Here is a 16554-nt window from a genome sequence, read left to right as displayed (position 1 = left end):
TCAAAGTGTTTATAATTATGGAGACAATTAGTACAGTGGATCCCAGCTGTTACTTTAAAATTCTTCACCAACAACACAGTTGGAAACTTGTGAAGGACAGGTTTCACACAAATGTTAGGAAGCTTTTCTTCACACAAAAACCCTTAGACCCATGCTATAAAGTACCATGTATTGTAGTGGAGATTGGAAATTTAGGGACATTTAAGTCTCAACTTCATGGCAAATCAGCTTATTGGGCTAAATGGTCTGCTCTCATCACAATTGCTCTAATGTTATTTGCCGAAAAGGGAAATTTAACTTTTACAAAATCTCAGCAAGCTTGATAAATTCCATACATTTTAGAATTTTCCAAACATTTTAGACTTTAAACGTGGGTAGGTGAGTTCATCTGCTCAGGGATGGACTGGTGCCATGTTTACGGCTGGTTCTCATGTTACACTTTGTAACGTAAATCTTTAATGGACTAAGTGGGTCTGGAACATGAGCGGAGTTCTACTGCTATGTAAAGACTCATCATTCATATCATTCAAATATCTATTTTGTTTTTGCATGTAAGGCAATTATTTGTATTGCAAAGGCTCTTCATAGTTTTCTAATACCTTGCAAAATGGGATTTGAACATCACATGTTAAGTTAGACTATACCAAAAATGATTGATGGTTATGTTTCAATTTACAGACTTTCTATATTTAAAACCTACATTAACTGAGAATATTTTTAACAAGAAGAAGCAGTGTGTTTCTCTGTGCTGATGCTAAGTGTTCAGAATTCTAAGTGTAGTGGAATTCAGGAGGCCCTTGAGTGTATTGTGAATTGCACTTTGTCTTTTGTCTTTAATCCTGAGTAAGCTTTACTGATAGGTGATGGAAAAATACCCTTGTTAATCTTCCAAAGATGGAGAGAAAAAGGGACCTTGTCGTTAGCCAGTCAGCCATATCAAACATGTGTAAATATTTCAGACAATCCCTGTAGCTTTTTGCATTGCAGTTTTGCTGACTTTTCTGTTTCTTGTTTCAGAAAGGATTTCTGTGTTCGTAAGGATGAACCATGTGACACAGTTGGTAAGCGAATATCCCCTTTAATTTAATTTTATCAGACTTCTCTCTTTTATTCTTTGGGCTTGGGGTGGTGAGAGGCCACTTTTTTGGGGGTTTAAGGTGCTTTTCTTCCTTCCTTTCTGATGTTTACTATTCCACTGATGTTACACAGCAGAGGCAGTTCAAATGTGAGTGTTTGTGAGATTAAGAAGGGCTGCTTTTCCTTTAGATGTACCCCGGGGCAATACCGGGAGGGATTTACCCGCAGAATGCTGGATTAGAATGTCGAAAGGTGCTGAGGAAATGCTGAGCAATGTGGACCAGAGTGACACATCCCTATCTAACCTTTTATTGTGTTCATGAATTCTTGTGCGACTGGCACTGAACATGACATATTGCAACAGAATAATAGAAAGGTAATATTTGCCTTTCCCTTGGATCTTTATGCATTTTAGACGATGACCTAATGTAGCCATGTAATAGTGGCAAGTCAATATAATAAATAACTACTAACATTACGGTTTGATGATGCATGGACTTCAAGTTCACATGCTCACTATTATACCTCACTTGTGGAACGTGCATGACCTCCCATTACAGACTGGTGAAGAAGTAGCTATTAATTCAGTTTATGCATCCATTGTGCCCTGCAGAACACTCATAGACTCAGATAGCTTTGGCAGATTTTCAAATAAGTGTACTGTAAATGTAAGGTACAACATGTAGGAAGTACAAACATTAGATCTGAAACACAAAGGTACTGCTGATTAGAAGGACCTGGGAATAGTGATGAGTGAAACCCTCTGAATTCGCTTTGCTTGGAGTTTAGAAATGTTCAGGAATTTTGGCAAACTCAAGAAAATGCATCAAAGTCAATGGGGAAAGAGAAACTAAATTAGTTTTATGTGGGTTATAATAGTAGAATTGTCTTTTAAGTGTCTCAGACACCTAGGGAGGTGTCTGCCAACTATGGTGGAACAATCATTGTAACCAAAAATATGGCCTGAGCTGAGGCAGAAGTGTTAATCATTGAGCCAAATTATACTCTGTGTCCACAATACTCAAGTCCTTTAACTCTCTGTGCATCTCGTGAGCTCCTATCACTATGACTAACCCTCTAAGGGACCAGCGTTATTTATTTGTGGATCTGTCCCTACCACTACTCGACCTGCACTACAGCATGAGGAGCAAAACATGATTAATCCTGCAGGGAAAACACGACACAAATCAATCTGTGCAGAACAATGAAGTACAGTATTTTCAAAATATTCTCTTTATGGTCAGCTTATGAACCCTGCAAAATAATGATTTTTTTCCATTTAAAACAAACGCAGAGTGCAAAACTGGAGAACCCACTGGGTAGTGACCTCATATGTGCCTATATATGCCATAAATTACTAACGCATGAACAAAGCAGATGAGGCCTCGCATTAAAGTGTGAAGGGCAATACACTTATAATACGCATGTTTGAAAGTTCTGCAGATGCGCAGTACAAATCGGGCAGCTAACACTGATAGGCTAGTGTCATCTCCAACAAACAAGGCTGCTGCAGCTCTGTCATTTCACACTGGCCTTGCAAAGCATAATGGGCTACATTGTGAATTTTCAGGGAAAAAGTTGGCAAACAAGGTTTCTAGCAAGCTCAGCAAATTTTCTGTGAAAAACAGTTTGGTGAGTTTTGTTAATCAATGCTACTTAGAAGTTTCAGTGGACTTGTTAATATCAACCTCCAGGCAGTGTTCAGAAGCCATTAAGAAGGCAAACAGAATGTTAGGTTATATAACAGTGTGTGGAGTACGAGTCCAAGTAGGTTCTGCTCAACCTTTATAACACACTGGTCAGACCTTGTCTGGAGTCCTGTGTGTAGTTTTGGTCTCCAGGTTACAAACATGACATAGCAGCACAAGAAAGGTCCAGAGAAGAGCAACTAGACTGATTCTAGGACTACTGGGGATGATCTATGAGTGAAGATTAAAAGAGCTGAGAATTTCAGTTTAAGAAAAAGAAGATTAAGAGGAGACATGATTGAAGTGTTTAAAATTACAAAGGGAACTAGTGGAGTGGACTGAGTCTCTTACTTTAAAATAAGTTCATCAAGAACACGTGGACACAGTAGAAAACTTGTTAAGGGTTAATTTCACACAAACATTAGGAAGTGTTTCTTCACACAGAGAACACTTGGAATAAGTGACCAAGTAGTGTGGTAGACAGTAGGACTTGATCTCATTTTGGAAGAGTTAGGGTGGATAGGACTTGCCTGGTTCTCAGGAAATATTTTCTGAGTTTCTAATATTGTTCTAACTGTGAACAAAGCACTGCAGTAGTCAGTTCAGATTGAAATAATTTCATGAATTAACTTTACAGTTGTTTTGTACAATTAGGATATATTGTGTGCTTTGTAGGACAGATTTTGGATGAGTGGCCAAGGTCAAAGTGCTCTTGTTTTAAGGGCCAAACAAAAGAATTGTGGTTGTTAGGAAGGCTTGACTGCACAAGAATTATTTGATTGTCCCCAATTTTTTAAGAATACAGCCAAAATGAAAGTCAAAAGAAAACAAAAGTCAAAAATCACAATTTCCCCTGATATTATTTGTAATTTACTTGAGGACTACTGGTCCGTCACTGTTATATTAACACACTTTTATACATGTGTGCTTTGTATGTTTGAGGATTTTCTAACATTAGGTTTCCATTTCTGAGATTTATTTTTCATTTTGACTTGGTTTGACACAGTTTACTTTTAATCCAGTCTTGGTTTTTTTGTTTTTGTTTTGGCAATGTCATAGATCAGTGATTTTCGGTTTGGTGATGTCACAGAAGTAATGTTATAAACTCGCAATGATCTCACTATGCGTTATCCCTTGGTACATTCATCCATCCATCCATCCATATTCCAACCCGTTGAATCCGAACACAGTGTCACGGGGTCTGCTGGAGCCAATCCCAGCCAACACAGGGCACAAGGCAGGAACCAATTCCGGGCAGGGCACCAACCCACCGCAGCTTGGTACATTCAGCATGTGCAAAATTAGCATAATTAGCTTCTGTTATAAGTGGGCTCTATTCCTGGGTTTGTTTTTCTGGTTTGATTTCATTTTTTTTTTATTTTTTTTTACTTTTGTTTAACCCTTCGCCCTTGTGATTTCTGGCTGTCCAGTTCTTTTTAGTTTTTGACCATTAGCCCTTGAATACAGCTCTGCCTTTGTTAACCATCCATCCATTATCCAACCCACTATATCCTAACACAGGGTCACAGGGGTCTGCTGGCGCAAATCCCAGCAGACCCCCGCAAGACAGTCCCGCCCACTGCAGGACACACACACACACCCACACACCAAGCCCACACTAGGGACAATTTAGGATCGCCAATGCACCTAACCTGCATGTCTTTGGACTATGGGAGTAAACCGGAGCACCCGGAGGAAACCCACGCCAAAACCGATGTACGTACTTATTTCGGTGGTATGATGCCACTGTCGGCCGCCATATTGAACTTTCCAACGTCATTAATTCTCCAACTTCCCGTGTAGGTAGAAGGCTGAAATTTGGCAGGCTCATTCCTTACAGCTTACTTACAAAAGTTAAGCAGGTTTCATTTCGAAATTCTACGCGTAACGGTCATAATGGTTGACAACGTTCGCCATGTTGAACTTTCTTATTTATAGCCCCATCTTCACGAAATTTGGTAGGTGGCTTCCCTGCGTTAACCAAAACCGATGCACGTACTTATTTCGGTGATATGATGCCACTGTCGGCCGCCATATTGAACTTTTCAACGGTCTTTGTTACTTATGGGCCCATCTTCAAGAAATTTGGTTTGCGGGTTCCCAAAGCTAACTGAATTCTACTTACGTACATATATACATCCATAGCCTGCAGCTCGGTCACCGTGTGAGGCGGCGTGGGTCCCCATCCCAACGCCTCCCACGTTGTTGGCTGCCTGCCTATATAAGGCCGTCCGTCGCTACAGTCTCTACATTCCCTTCTATGCTTCGCCATGGGATTCACGTCTCCCTGCTGATAACTGCAGCCTTTTTATTTAATCCACGGCTTCTCTGCTGTTTTATTGTTCATTTATTACGATTATAGTTATTGTGTAGGTATTTTAGACTTACTTTACATTGTTCAGGTACCCATTTCCTTTATCATTCCAACCGTACCCCCATTAATATGTCTATCGAGGTGATCACCATCGATCAAAGAACTGTCACTTACCGAGTGGTTTCCATGCCCGGAGATGGCACCTGCCTTTTCCATTCTCTTTGTTACATATTGAACGGCCATATCAGGCTCACTCTTGATATCCGGAGGAACATTGTGTCTTATGTATTGAATGACTGGGACAGGTTCAAGGTGTGGACTGATGACGGTACAGGAGATAATTATACTACACAGGAGCACTAGAAGAGTGAAATGCTTAAGCCCTTCATCTATGCATCTGCATGTGAGTTGATGGCTGCCGCTGAATTGTTCGGTTGTCGCTTTCAAGTGTACCGAAATGGCCAAATATTTTACACCTTTCGACAACCGCCAATGCCTCTTAGATTCACAGGTGGCGATTTCATTAGTGGACATTTTGATGTTTATGAATGTTTAAACTCTTAAAAGCTGGATGTGAAGTTATCGATGAAACCGGTTGTATACTTACAACGCTTGACAGATGCAAAATGTCACTTCAACACAAGTCCTACAAATCCTGTCGCAATTGAAACAAACCATGAAACTCAAACCGATTATAACAGCAGCAATCCAAGCTGTGAGATTTGAGACAAGATTACTGTTCACATGGCCAACTGTACGTTACATGCTCAAGAGTAAGCTCAGCGCACAGCTTGGTCATATTACAACCGGAGGGCCGAACTCACAATGTGGTATACAAAGAGATCCTTAACAAATAATTATTGGTATATTTTCCCTCAGTTTAAAAAGGTTTAATTTTCTTCTTAATAAAAATTTTAAGGCAGTACTTCGCCGCTGCGAAGCGCGGGTATTTCGCTAGTATAAAATATATTACGACCTAGTAAGCAAAATATGCATATGAGACAGTTGAAAAGCTAGAAACTTAAAATGACAGCACCCATCCAAACAGACATTATACAAGGAGACACAACAATGTGAAAGGGCTGGGGCACCACCCTGGCGACCATGCAAAAAAAAAAAACAATAAGTTGTGGACTCATCTTTCCACTTTTGAGTTCAACGCAGAACTAACGCCAAACTACTGGTCATATGGCTTCCTGGCAGTAAGGGGCAGGTCCAGGAGGGTGGGAAATAGAAGTGACTTCAGAGGTGAAATGACTCTCAGTCTTCCATCCTGCAGAGGGAGGAAGAGAGACGTCTTTAGCAAACAGCGCCATCCCCTGGTTTGGTAGGTAACTACCATTACCAGAGCCCTTGAGCTGTTTCACAGTCTCACATGTGTGACAACACACACAAAATAACATCAGCAAAATAACAATAAAATATTTTAAAAGTAATTATTGTGTTGCATAATATGATTAATAACACTTTCTGTGGGTGGCATGGTGGCGCAGTGGGTAACACTGCTGCCTCACAGTAATGAGACCTGGGTTCGCTTGGAGTTTGCATGTTCTCCGTGTGTCTGCGTGGGTTTCCTCCGGGTGCTCTGGTTTACTCCCATAGTCCAAAGACATGCAGGTTAGGTGCATTGTTGATCCTAAATTGTCCCTAGTGTGTGGGTGTGTGTATGTCCTGCGGTGGTTTGGCACCCTGCCTGGGATTTGTTCCTGCCTTGCGCCCTGCGTTGGCTGGGATTGGCTCCAGCAGACCGCCATGACCCTGTGTTAGGATATAGCAGGTTGGATAACGACTGACTGACACTTTCTGGACATGTATATCATGCATGGAGAGAAAACCCCTTATCCAGCAATCCATATTTGAAACTACTTAGCGCAGATGGCGGAGACAGGGGCTGGAGCGTTTTGTGGCAGCACTAGGCACAGTGTAGGAGCCAGGCCAGTACAGGGTAGCAGTCCATCACACAGAAAGCCTAAATTTAGTCATGTGGAAAAATGTTTTTTCGGAGAGTTCAGAAGTGAGTGCTAAAAGACAGATTAGTGTCAAAGATAACTCTTAAGTTGTGACCTTATTCGGCAAAATGTACATCAGGCTTTCTGAGTTTAGAAGACTCAGTATCGTATTACTGTCTGCAGCATTTCCACCAGTTTAGAGAATAGTTTTTTTCCCTTTGTATATAAAGTCAATTAGTTAATCACTCATCCAATTTTTTAACCCACTGAAGCAATTAATTAAAGTCACAGTAGGACAAACATCATTAGGTCTGAACAATTGGGACAGCTGGGTGCTGTTGACGTACAAGAGAAGCTGAGTATTACACAGGAGCTTCATCTCCCTAAGACAGCACATAAAATGACAACGGTGGTGACACACCATATTCACTGCAGGACTTTGTGATGGAGTATAGCCGTCACACTTAATAACAAGCTGAGATTGACTTCATAATTAGGACTTAAAGGATGCAAGAACAGCGTCTGAGAGATCAATGCACATTTTAAGATGGTGTTATTGAGTGATCAAAAATGACAATTAAAGCGTAATAACTTTAGCATTTCCTTTATTGGAGATGGTGATGTGCACAGGCCTTTTGCTGGGCTGTGCCTCACAAAGGAGAGAAGGGGCACTTTTCTAGATAAGATTTGTTCTATTTTAATCCTGGATACAAATAAGTGCCTACTTTTATTTCTGTGTTTTTAATTTAACTTGAAATTAGGATTTATCATAAGGGACATTAACCATGGCAAAAATACATTTTACCAGTCTGCAAAGCCAGGGGTTGGCTACACGACGCTGCCCCCACATCCCAGCTTCATCAGACAGGCATGTCCACACACATGCGTCCTCACAAGCCAGTCACTCTTGAAGCATCTGCAAACTTTCAAGTGAAATAAACATATCAATATTGCCATGTCGTGAACTTTTTACATTGGGCAAAACATTTCCTTCCCAGAACAAATTATCATGGAGGGTTGACAACAATTCAGTTTGCACACCTCTGCATTTTCCATAATTGTTTGGGTTATTTATCCAACACAAATGTGTGAACAAAATACCAGTGTCAAACAACTGGACGACTACTTGAAAATTACGTGCTACTGTACATGGTACAAAAAGGACATGTTTCAAATAGGCGAGTGTACAGAATTAGGGCATACAATGGTGGGCTTCAGTTTCATGGCAGTAGACCTATCCTGTGAGGTTCATTATACTGTATGATGTTGCATATTTACTTTTCAGTAGCCACCATATGAACATGACCTCAACTCAGTTTATCTCAAACCACATGTCTGTTGTATGAACTCTTGTAAGTGTTTGTAAATAATGTTAATTTTGAAATGTTTCATTAACATTTCCTACACATGTTAAAGTTGCTGCGTGCATGAAGAGGGTGCTCAAACTCCACCCATCACTTTCATAGCTTAAGATTAGGAGGGTTTGGTCGTTGGGCTTGCAGGACCAGCCTCTCAAAGGTCTTCATGATGTGAGATGTAAGTGCCATAAGTCTATAGTCATGAGGTGAAGAGGTGCCTGCCTTCTTTGGAACAGGAACAGAACTTTCTGGAGTCCTAGGGACAGACTGAACAGGTGACCACAAAGCTGGTCAGCACAGGCCTTATGAAAACACAGCGACTGACTAAACGTCCAACGGCTTTTGTTTTTGAATGCAGCTTCCTTAATTGTCTCCTTACTTCGTCTTCAGTTTTGGACAGTCCACAATGATGCTCAGAGGTGGACTCGTAACTAGTGTGGGCACTTTTTCTGTAGTATCGTTTCTTGTGACTGAAGACAGAGAGATATTAATTAAAGTTAGTAAAAAATCTTTTATTAATACACACCAGGCAAAGGTAAAATGACAGAGAAGCACAGTCCTAGGACACCTGCCCTTCATCTGCCTCGAGGGGTCGGTATCCCAAATCTTTTATAGGGCCTTTGTCTTATGACTTTGGTTGCACAAGAATTTCAAACCGTTACATCTTACAACATTTTGCTTGGATCAGCATTTACCACATCCTTTAAGTTCATCAGTTGGTCACTTGTGGTTTTTTGTTCGTTAGGAGAAGCACTTGCACTATAAAGACAGGTTCTGCGTGGCTCTATCATGTATACCAGATTGATCAAACTGATCAAACTATTTATTATTTTTCCACACTAGCCATTCCAGTAGACGTGGTCGGAGTTGTTTATGTAGCAGCTATGGTGAGGGGAGACTGGTCCTTGAAAGAAGGTGGCAGTGGGAGGGAAAATTAATAAAAAATTATTTCAGGGCATAAACTTTATTCACATCCCCTTCTATCTTGTGAGCCCTGGATTGCTTGAGCCCAGTAATTATGCCCAGTCCATTCCAGACACCTTTGATGTTATTCTGAGTGAGTTTTGTATCTTTTTTAGATTTGTAAGCCTCCTTTCCTTCACTCAGTACTTGTTGTCCGTGCTGTTTTTTTATTTCATTAAATAAATCTTCAATTTATCTAAAGTTACATCATTTGACTTGTCTTTACAGCCAGAGGCTTGCACAGTTTCTCCATCTTGTGTGTACATTTTTGAAATTTTGTGACTCTAAAGCATTTTTGGAATTAAAAAAAAAACAGTTTCCTCATTTTGGGTCTCAGCTAGAAGTTGGCAACCCTCTGGATTTGTGTGAGCTTCTTCTAAACTGGTCTGTGAAGGTCCTACCCCGCTGAGGCCTCATACCCATTATACCATGTTCTGGACTCCTCCTTACAACACAGATTGATTGTCTGCCAAAATGTTTTAACCTCATGAAACTTAGAATACAGAAAATGTGTAACCGTACTAAGAAGTCGGTAATCTGTCATCCATTGTGATTCCTAGTCATGTATTCTGACATCCTGAAGGCAGAGATTCATCAACTGCTGTCTACATGTTTTTTTTTTATTTTTGTGAGTTTTTATCTCTAGTTTTTGACAATCTAATATAAGCGTATATGAACTATAATTAAACTATGTCGAGTATCTCTGTACTGTGATTCATTTTGCTTGGAGTTGTTGTCATATGTCCACCAATCTGTATTTTCAAGAATGAGGTTAGAATTTCCTACAGCATGAATGAATTTTGACATAGTACCATAATATAGATGTCACACTTTCTGAATTTAAGATTTGAATTTGTTAGCAAGGACAAAATGTAATGAAATGAAATGCTGACCTCAGGTTGTTAAATTTAGAGAAGCAATAATATAAGGTATCATTGTGAGAATGTTTTAGTCCTTTTACAGTGATGAAGAACCATGATGAGCCCATTAGGTACAGTAAATATTTTCTATATACAGTATGTTTGTTGTAACAATATTTTAAAAACACCTTCAAGGATTCTTTATTATAGTTTATAGTTCATTTGGAGATTTCTAGATTTAGCCAGGAATAGTGAGAATGACACAGGAGGTCTCTAAATTACCTCTACAGTTGTGCTTCATTCTCCTTTAATATCTAAATTTTTGTTTCTTAAAAGGATGTTAAATCTTCTAAATTTTAGATTAATTTTCAGTCTATCATTAAAAATCATCTACTGTCTGCCTTTTGGATTTATATGGGCCAGTTTATGCAAGGAAAGTAAATCATCTGGTGTGGTCTCAACTAAAGGATGGATGTCTGTGTAGCATAGCCGCGTTTTAGTAAGTAAATGGAGATTTCACTTTAAGAAAATTATGCAAGCAGCTGTCAGGTGATAAGGAGGGGAATTCAACAAATAAATGTATATTTTTTTTAAAAGAAAGGAAGAAAAATGAAATTTAGAGGACATATGGTTAAACAGTGTTCAAACCTGAGTCTGCATGCTCAGCTACACTTCAGTTTTGTCACTCGACTTGGCACATTGCAGTTTCTCCCAACCATCCTTTTTCTCCATCTCCATGTCCACCGCAAATGCCAATTCGAAGGCACCCTCTGCTTACATAGCACCAGACGCAACACCACTCTCTTACTCCAATATAGCTGATCCATTCCAGGATCAAGACTGCCCAAGAGCTATGGGTCAGGACCAACGGATTTTTGCAAAAGACAGTCTCTTAACAGGTGACTTTTCTCCTTCTTTCCTCCAACTTAAGCATATTCATTGGCATCACCCTTCCACTCTATGTCAGGTCCGGCCAGCAGATGACACAGTATTTTTAATTTTCGTAAACTTGTTTGGTGCAGCATCACTTTTAGAACAATTTATCCTTGGAAGAAATGCAGAGGAACATATCTAACATTTCACTTAATTGTTCATTAATATTAATCACTAGTGGGAAGCTTTTTTTTCAGTCAGAGTTGGCAGTGTTTAGTAACCTTAGTCCTTCCATAAGTAATAAATAAATAGGCAGAATTTAGCAACAGAACAGTGTAGCCCATGTAATAGGCTCGGCCTTCACATTGACTTGGAAATATTTGTAAATCCTGTAAAATGAGTATAAAAAGAGTGGATGTGTACAAAAAATGATTTCAGAGAACAAGTTGTTGAGAATTCTAAAGTGAGTTGAGTATGAGATAACTGGTTATATTTCAAGTACTAGCTGTACTGTATGTTTTGAACATGTATCTAAATTTTGCCATTTGTGTTATACAGTATAAGCAGAGGAGTTTTGTTTTGACTGTATACTGAAAATGCTGCAAATGCTCTTTGAAACCCTGAGTAAAATGACATTATTAATAAACCTAATTGAAATATCTTCATCATTCATATGACAAAAATGCAAAATAAAAGGTAAATCCCACCTGGTCACAGTCTTCTGTTTGCCCCAGCATATCCAGGATTCAGCTGTGCTATTGTCCATCAATACAAACCTACTGGTGCTAATGTTGTTAGTGCTCAAAGTGCCAAGATTAAAAAAAAAAAGCTTGGCCTCCTGATATAACACCCCAAGAATGTGCCAAGGGATAAATAACATGTGGAGAGCTGGCATGGAGTACTAAAGATATGTCAAGGAATAAATGTCATTTGTAGTTCTTGTAAAGCATACTAAAAATGTGCTATAAATAACATTTGGAGTGTTGGTGCAGGGCACGAAAGATGTGTCAAGAGATAAAAAAAAAATGTCTGAAGCACTGCTATAAAATACAGATGTGTCTTGGGATAAATATCATTATCAGTACCTGTAGAGTGTACTAAAAAGCGACAAAGGAATAGTGAACATATGCCAAGGGATTAATATCGTTTGGAGTATGGCATAATGTTAAAAAGGGTGTGTGAAACATTACTAAAGTGCTACTGCACATCTGGGCCATGCAGAACCAGAACAGGATTGTGTGTAGAGAATTTAGACTTTCTTGCTTTTCACTTTTAGATCTGTAGGGTATGAAGATTTAGAACTGGACTTACTAAATTAAATGATAAATAATCTACTGATTTAGAAGGGTTAAGAGGGTCTTTTAGAGACACTGGATAAACTACATTAAATTTTATGTTGCAAAAAGTCATACTAGTTACATTGACATGTGTACAGAGAAATTCTTACTCATTTGTCTGACCAACATGAAAGACACCACCATGATAAACAACAATGTATTAATAGATATCAATTTCCATTTTCTAAATGTATATGCAACATCAGTAAACATCTTGTTGTCATTCTTCAGGTCTGGAGGCAAAAGGAAAGGATGGCATTAGGTGACAGCACCAACCCTTGACTTGGAGTAGTATTACTGCTAGACAAGCTGCATGTATGACAAAGTACAGTATATAACCTTAATAGATGTAATATACCAATTAATATATATTATCTATATCTCAATTAGATATATATTTTATTATCATTATTTATATGTCCTATATAGTGGATTCAGAAAATCTTCAGATCTTTTCACTTTTGACAGATTTTATTGTATTGTAGATTTAATTTTAAATGGAGGAATTTGCCATTTTTGCCCATCAGTGTACATTCAATATCCTATAATAACAAAGTGAAAATGTTTTCACAAAGGTTCGCAGATTTACTTAAAATCAATAACTGAAATCTCTCATTCATATATGTATTCAGATCCTTTGTTGTGGCACTTCCAAATTGTGCTCAGTTAATTCTCCTTGAGATGTCTAGAACTTGACCTGCATCCACCTGTGGCAAACTGAATTGACCAGACATTGTTTAGAAAGTCACCCGTGTACCTGCGGATATGAGGTCCAACAATTCATACTTCATGTCAGGACAAAAAGCAAACCATAATGTCCAAGGAACTGTAATTGCTGACAAAAGGGCTTTTATAAAGTACTCAATTAAGGGTCTGAGTATTTCTATTAATGAGAAAGTTCAGTTTTTGATTTTTAATACATTTGCAAAAATAATATGGGCTTTTATGTGGTTATGAAAACTGCCCCCCCCCCACCTCTAGCTGTAGATCTGTGAAGAAAGTAATTCATTTGACATTTCACTTTGATATGTGTCACTGAACAATTCCTCTAAGCACGGATTGAACACTAACACCTTGCCGTCTGTCAAAAGAGCTATCTGCCACTAATAAATTTCCCACCATGATGTTTCCTGAAGCAGAGTACATTTTTAAAATTGTTTTCAAACTATAAATCTACAGCTGGTTGCTAAGATAGAAAATGTTTAGCGATGACAAGAAGCAAGAGAGCACAGGAGACAAAGGCGATTGTGCAAAGATGAAGCCTTGCCAAGCATGTGTCAGCATGCATCTGCTGGAATGATCTAGATTTCATGTGCGCCCATAACATATGAAGGTCTCAATGTGATACCGTGATGTTTGTGTTGTGATTAGTAAAACAAGAAGGTCAATTCCAAAGGAAGAAGAGATTTTTTTTATAATTAGGAGACAAGCAAGAAGTAGGTCTTAGAAATTAAGGGAGAAGGAAGTCAGGATACAGGTGGGTCAAAACTGGCAGAAATGCAAAAATACTAATTGACAAGTTCAAAGCAAGAGCCGGAGAATCTTGGTCATATTCCTGACTAGATTCAAGTGTTCACTTCAAGTTTGTTATCTTTCATTTTTACCCAAAGCTTGAATGTTGGTTTTACCAAGGTGCCGTCTTTAAATAAAATGAGTACGCTTGCATCATTCACAACAATAGTGGTCATGATGACAGCCATTGCATGTTAGCAATTAGAATGGTAACTGTTAATGATGAGTGAAACTGTTTGTGACAAGTTTTGTCGCATCTTAACATTGTGTTTTAAATAAATAGATAAATGGTGTTTCGCATCAACACAAGACTTTATAACTTAAATAAACATCTCTAGTGAGGAAAAAACCCACCAGATTCCTTCCATGTTTGATGTAGATATGTTGTTGGGCCATCAGCAATGTGTTGTATTTGTTCCGCTAGTACGATCCCCTCTTTGACAATTATGATGACGGTCTTGGTGATCACAATCCTAAAGATGCACCGGAGACAGAAAGGAAACTCCAAGCTCCACGGCATATGGAGTGTGCTAGTCATCCGCTTTTTATGCAGCCATTGAGAAACTGCAAATTGTGACTGCTAGCGGTAGGTAGCATTATGGGCGCTTGGGGGGGAGTGAGTTTTCCTGTGTAGAAAACACAGCAATGTGCACTATTGTGCATTTTGGGGGATTTTCTTGTGGAAATTATTCAACATATCACATTTTTAAAATATCCATTGTGCTCCCTCGCGGGAACAAGAGGCTTAACAGAAATCAAGTTTACTGATCTGCATTAGCGAGTTGTGTAAAAAGAGGACAGGTAAACCTGGAAATGTGAAAGAGGGAGCAAAACTTTAAAATTTACAAGAAACTCTTTTTAATGCATTTAGACCCCTGTGAAATGAATTTTAGTATCAACATTGTGAAACTGTACACAAACTGAAACTTGACTGTTTTGCTCGTCACTAGTAACAATCAAGAACACAGCTGCCTTCGTGAAACTAACCCAGAAAATGATGACGGCAATGTAATGCCACCAAAAGAAAAAAAAAGATATTTTTTTAGAAACATGAAAAGAATGATTACCACAAATTTTGCATTTTCTATGGATTACTAGAGCTTGTATCTTATATTTATTCTTATCATACCAATATCTTTTTATACTTGTATATGTGCAGTTGCTCTGTGTCTGCCTGTTATTAATACTGCAGATCCATTGGTAACCACCAGAGGGTACATGTAAGCCAAATGCCACATGAACGTGCAATTTCTTGACTTTATTACTGCAGTTGCTCAGTTGAATGCAACCAGCTTTAAACAACTAATTGTACATTTGTATTTGTTTTAATCAATGTATATTTCAATCATGCTTCAAGCAGTATTGTATAACACGTTTGGGCAGTTGGACACATAGAAAATTAGTATAACCAAAGTGGAGCAAAAATGAGACATACTGTGTGACTCCTGAGGTGGCCGAGTGGTTAAGCAGTCAAAAGGTTTCTAGTTCAGTCCATAGCACAGAATAACTGTGTGTCATGGACACATGGACAGTTTGGAAAAACCCAGGTGATTAAATCAATATTAATTTGAGCAAATGAGATCTAAAGGAATGATCTTTCTATAGGGATATTGCAGAATAGTAGTCGGGAAAGGGTACTGGGATCGGTACACAAAATACACAAAAGTCATCTTTTTTCCCAAGAATAACTAGAGCTAAAGCAAACTCAGGACAACTGAAGTTCAAAACCAAAATCTTTATCCTAAGAAGTTTGTTTATTTATGTACGAGTAAGCACTTAGTCTATCGCAAGGGTCTTTCTCTTTATTAAATCAAAGTTTGGACCCTGTGAGATTAACACTGTCATCTGTTATATTCTGACCATTCTAATGTTATGGTAAGAAAGATCACTTAGTTGATAACAAGTTTTCTTTCTTTTTGTTAGATTTTAAATTCCATGACCTTTGCTTTCCTTTCACACCTTGCAGTTGCCCATTCCTTCATATCAGTCTTTTTTTAATTTCTCTTTCTTGTCAGTATTGGTTTCCAGTATTCGTCCTTATACTTAGGGGCACAGTAATTGGGTGCTATGAACTGGTGTTAGAAATGAAGCAGTTCTCCAAAATGTGTCTGTTCCATTGTTCATGTCTTGGATTTTCACTTGTTTTGACCCTGCTGCTCATTTGTGTACTCCCACTTTGAAATCCTCAAAGAACACAATTGGACAAAAGCAAAGCATGCACCTTGAAGCGTGATCTACTGTGACTGAACTGGATAAATAGATTAGGCAAAAGGGGGATAGATGAGAGCAGTTGGTTATCAAGTTAAACCACCATGACTGGCAGTACAAATGGCTCATGTGATGGAGTGAAGCATGCACTGCTTCTTTAGGTGTGTAATGGAGTGCAGTTGCTTTCCTAGATTTCCCATTCATGTTTTGTCAGAGCTTGGTCTGCTGCCCCACTGGGCAAGGGAGTGGTTCATCACAAATGAGTTCTCATGAAATCGCACATGGTGGTTGGTCATAGTGGTGTTGGAAAATGTCAGCAGGCAGGTCTTCCATGAGGGAGTGTTTAACGGGTGACAGTCACTGTAAGGCATCACTGCCTGGTCTCCTAGTGGAGAGAGCTTATCATACTGCAACA

General features: G+C 38.8%; 1 protein-coding gene across 2 annotated transcripts in view; it reads left to right on the top strand.

The window, feature by feature from the left end:
• Nucleotides 1-16554, top strand: part of LOC120532961 (A disintegrin and metalloproteinase with thrombospondin motifs 19-like) — a 245910-nt gene that overhangs the window by 52242 nt on the left and 177114 nt on the right. For both annotated transcript variants that reach the window (XM_039759483.1, XM_039759484.1), the window contains exon 7: nucleotides 1018-1061. In XM_039759483.1, coding sequence (XP_039615417.1) covers nucleotides 1018-1061 — 44 coding nt within the window. The remainder of the gene's footprint in view (nucleotides 1-1017; nucleotides 1062-16554) is intronic.

Source organism: Polypterus senegalus, chromosome 7 (genome assembly GCF_016835505.1).
Source record: "Polypterus senegalus isolate Bchr_013 chromosome 7, ASM1683550v1, whole genome shotgun sequence".
In the NCBI taxonomy this organism is placed as follows: domain Eukaryota; kingdom Metazoa; phylum Chordata; class Cladistia; order Polypteriformes; family Polypteridae; genus Polypterus; species Polypterus senegalus.
The sequence above is the reverse complement of the archived record's forward strand: the minus strand, read 5'-3'. Positions and strand labels throughout refer to the sequence as shown.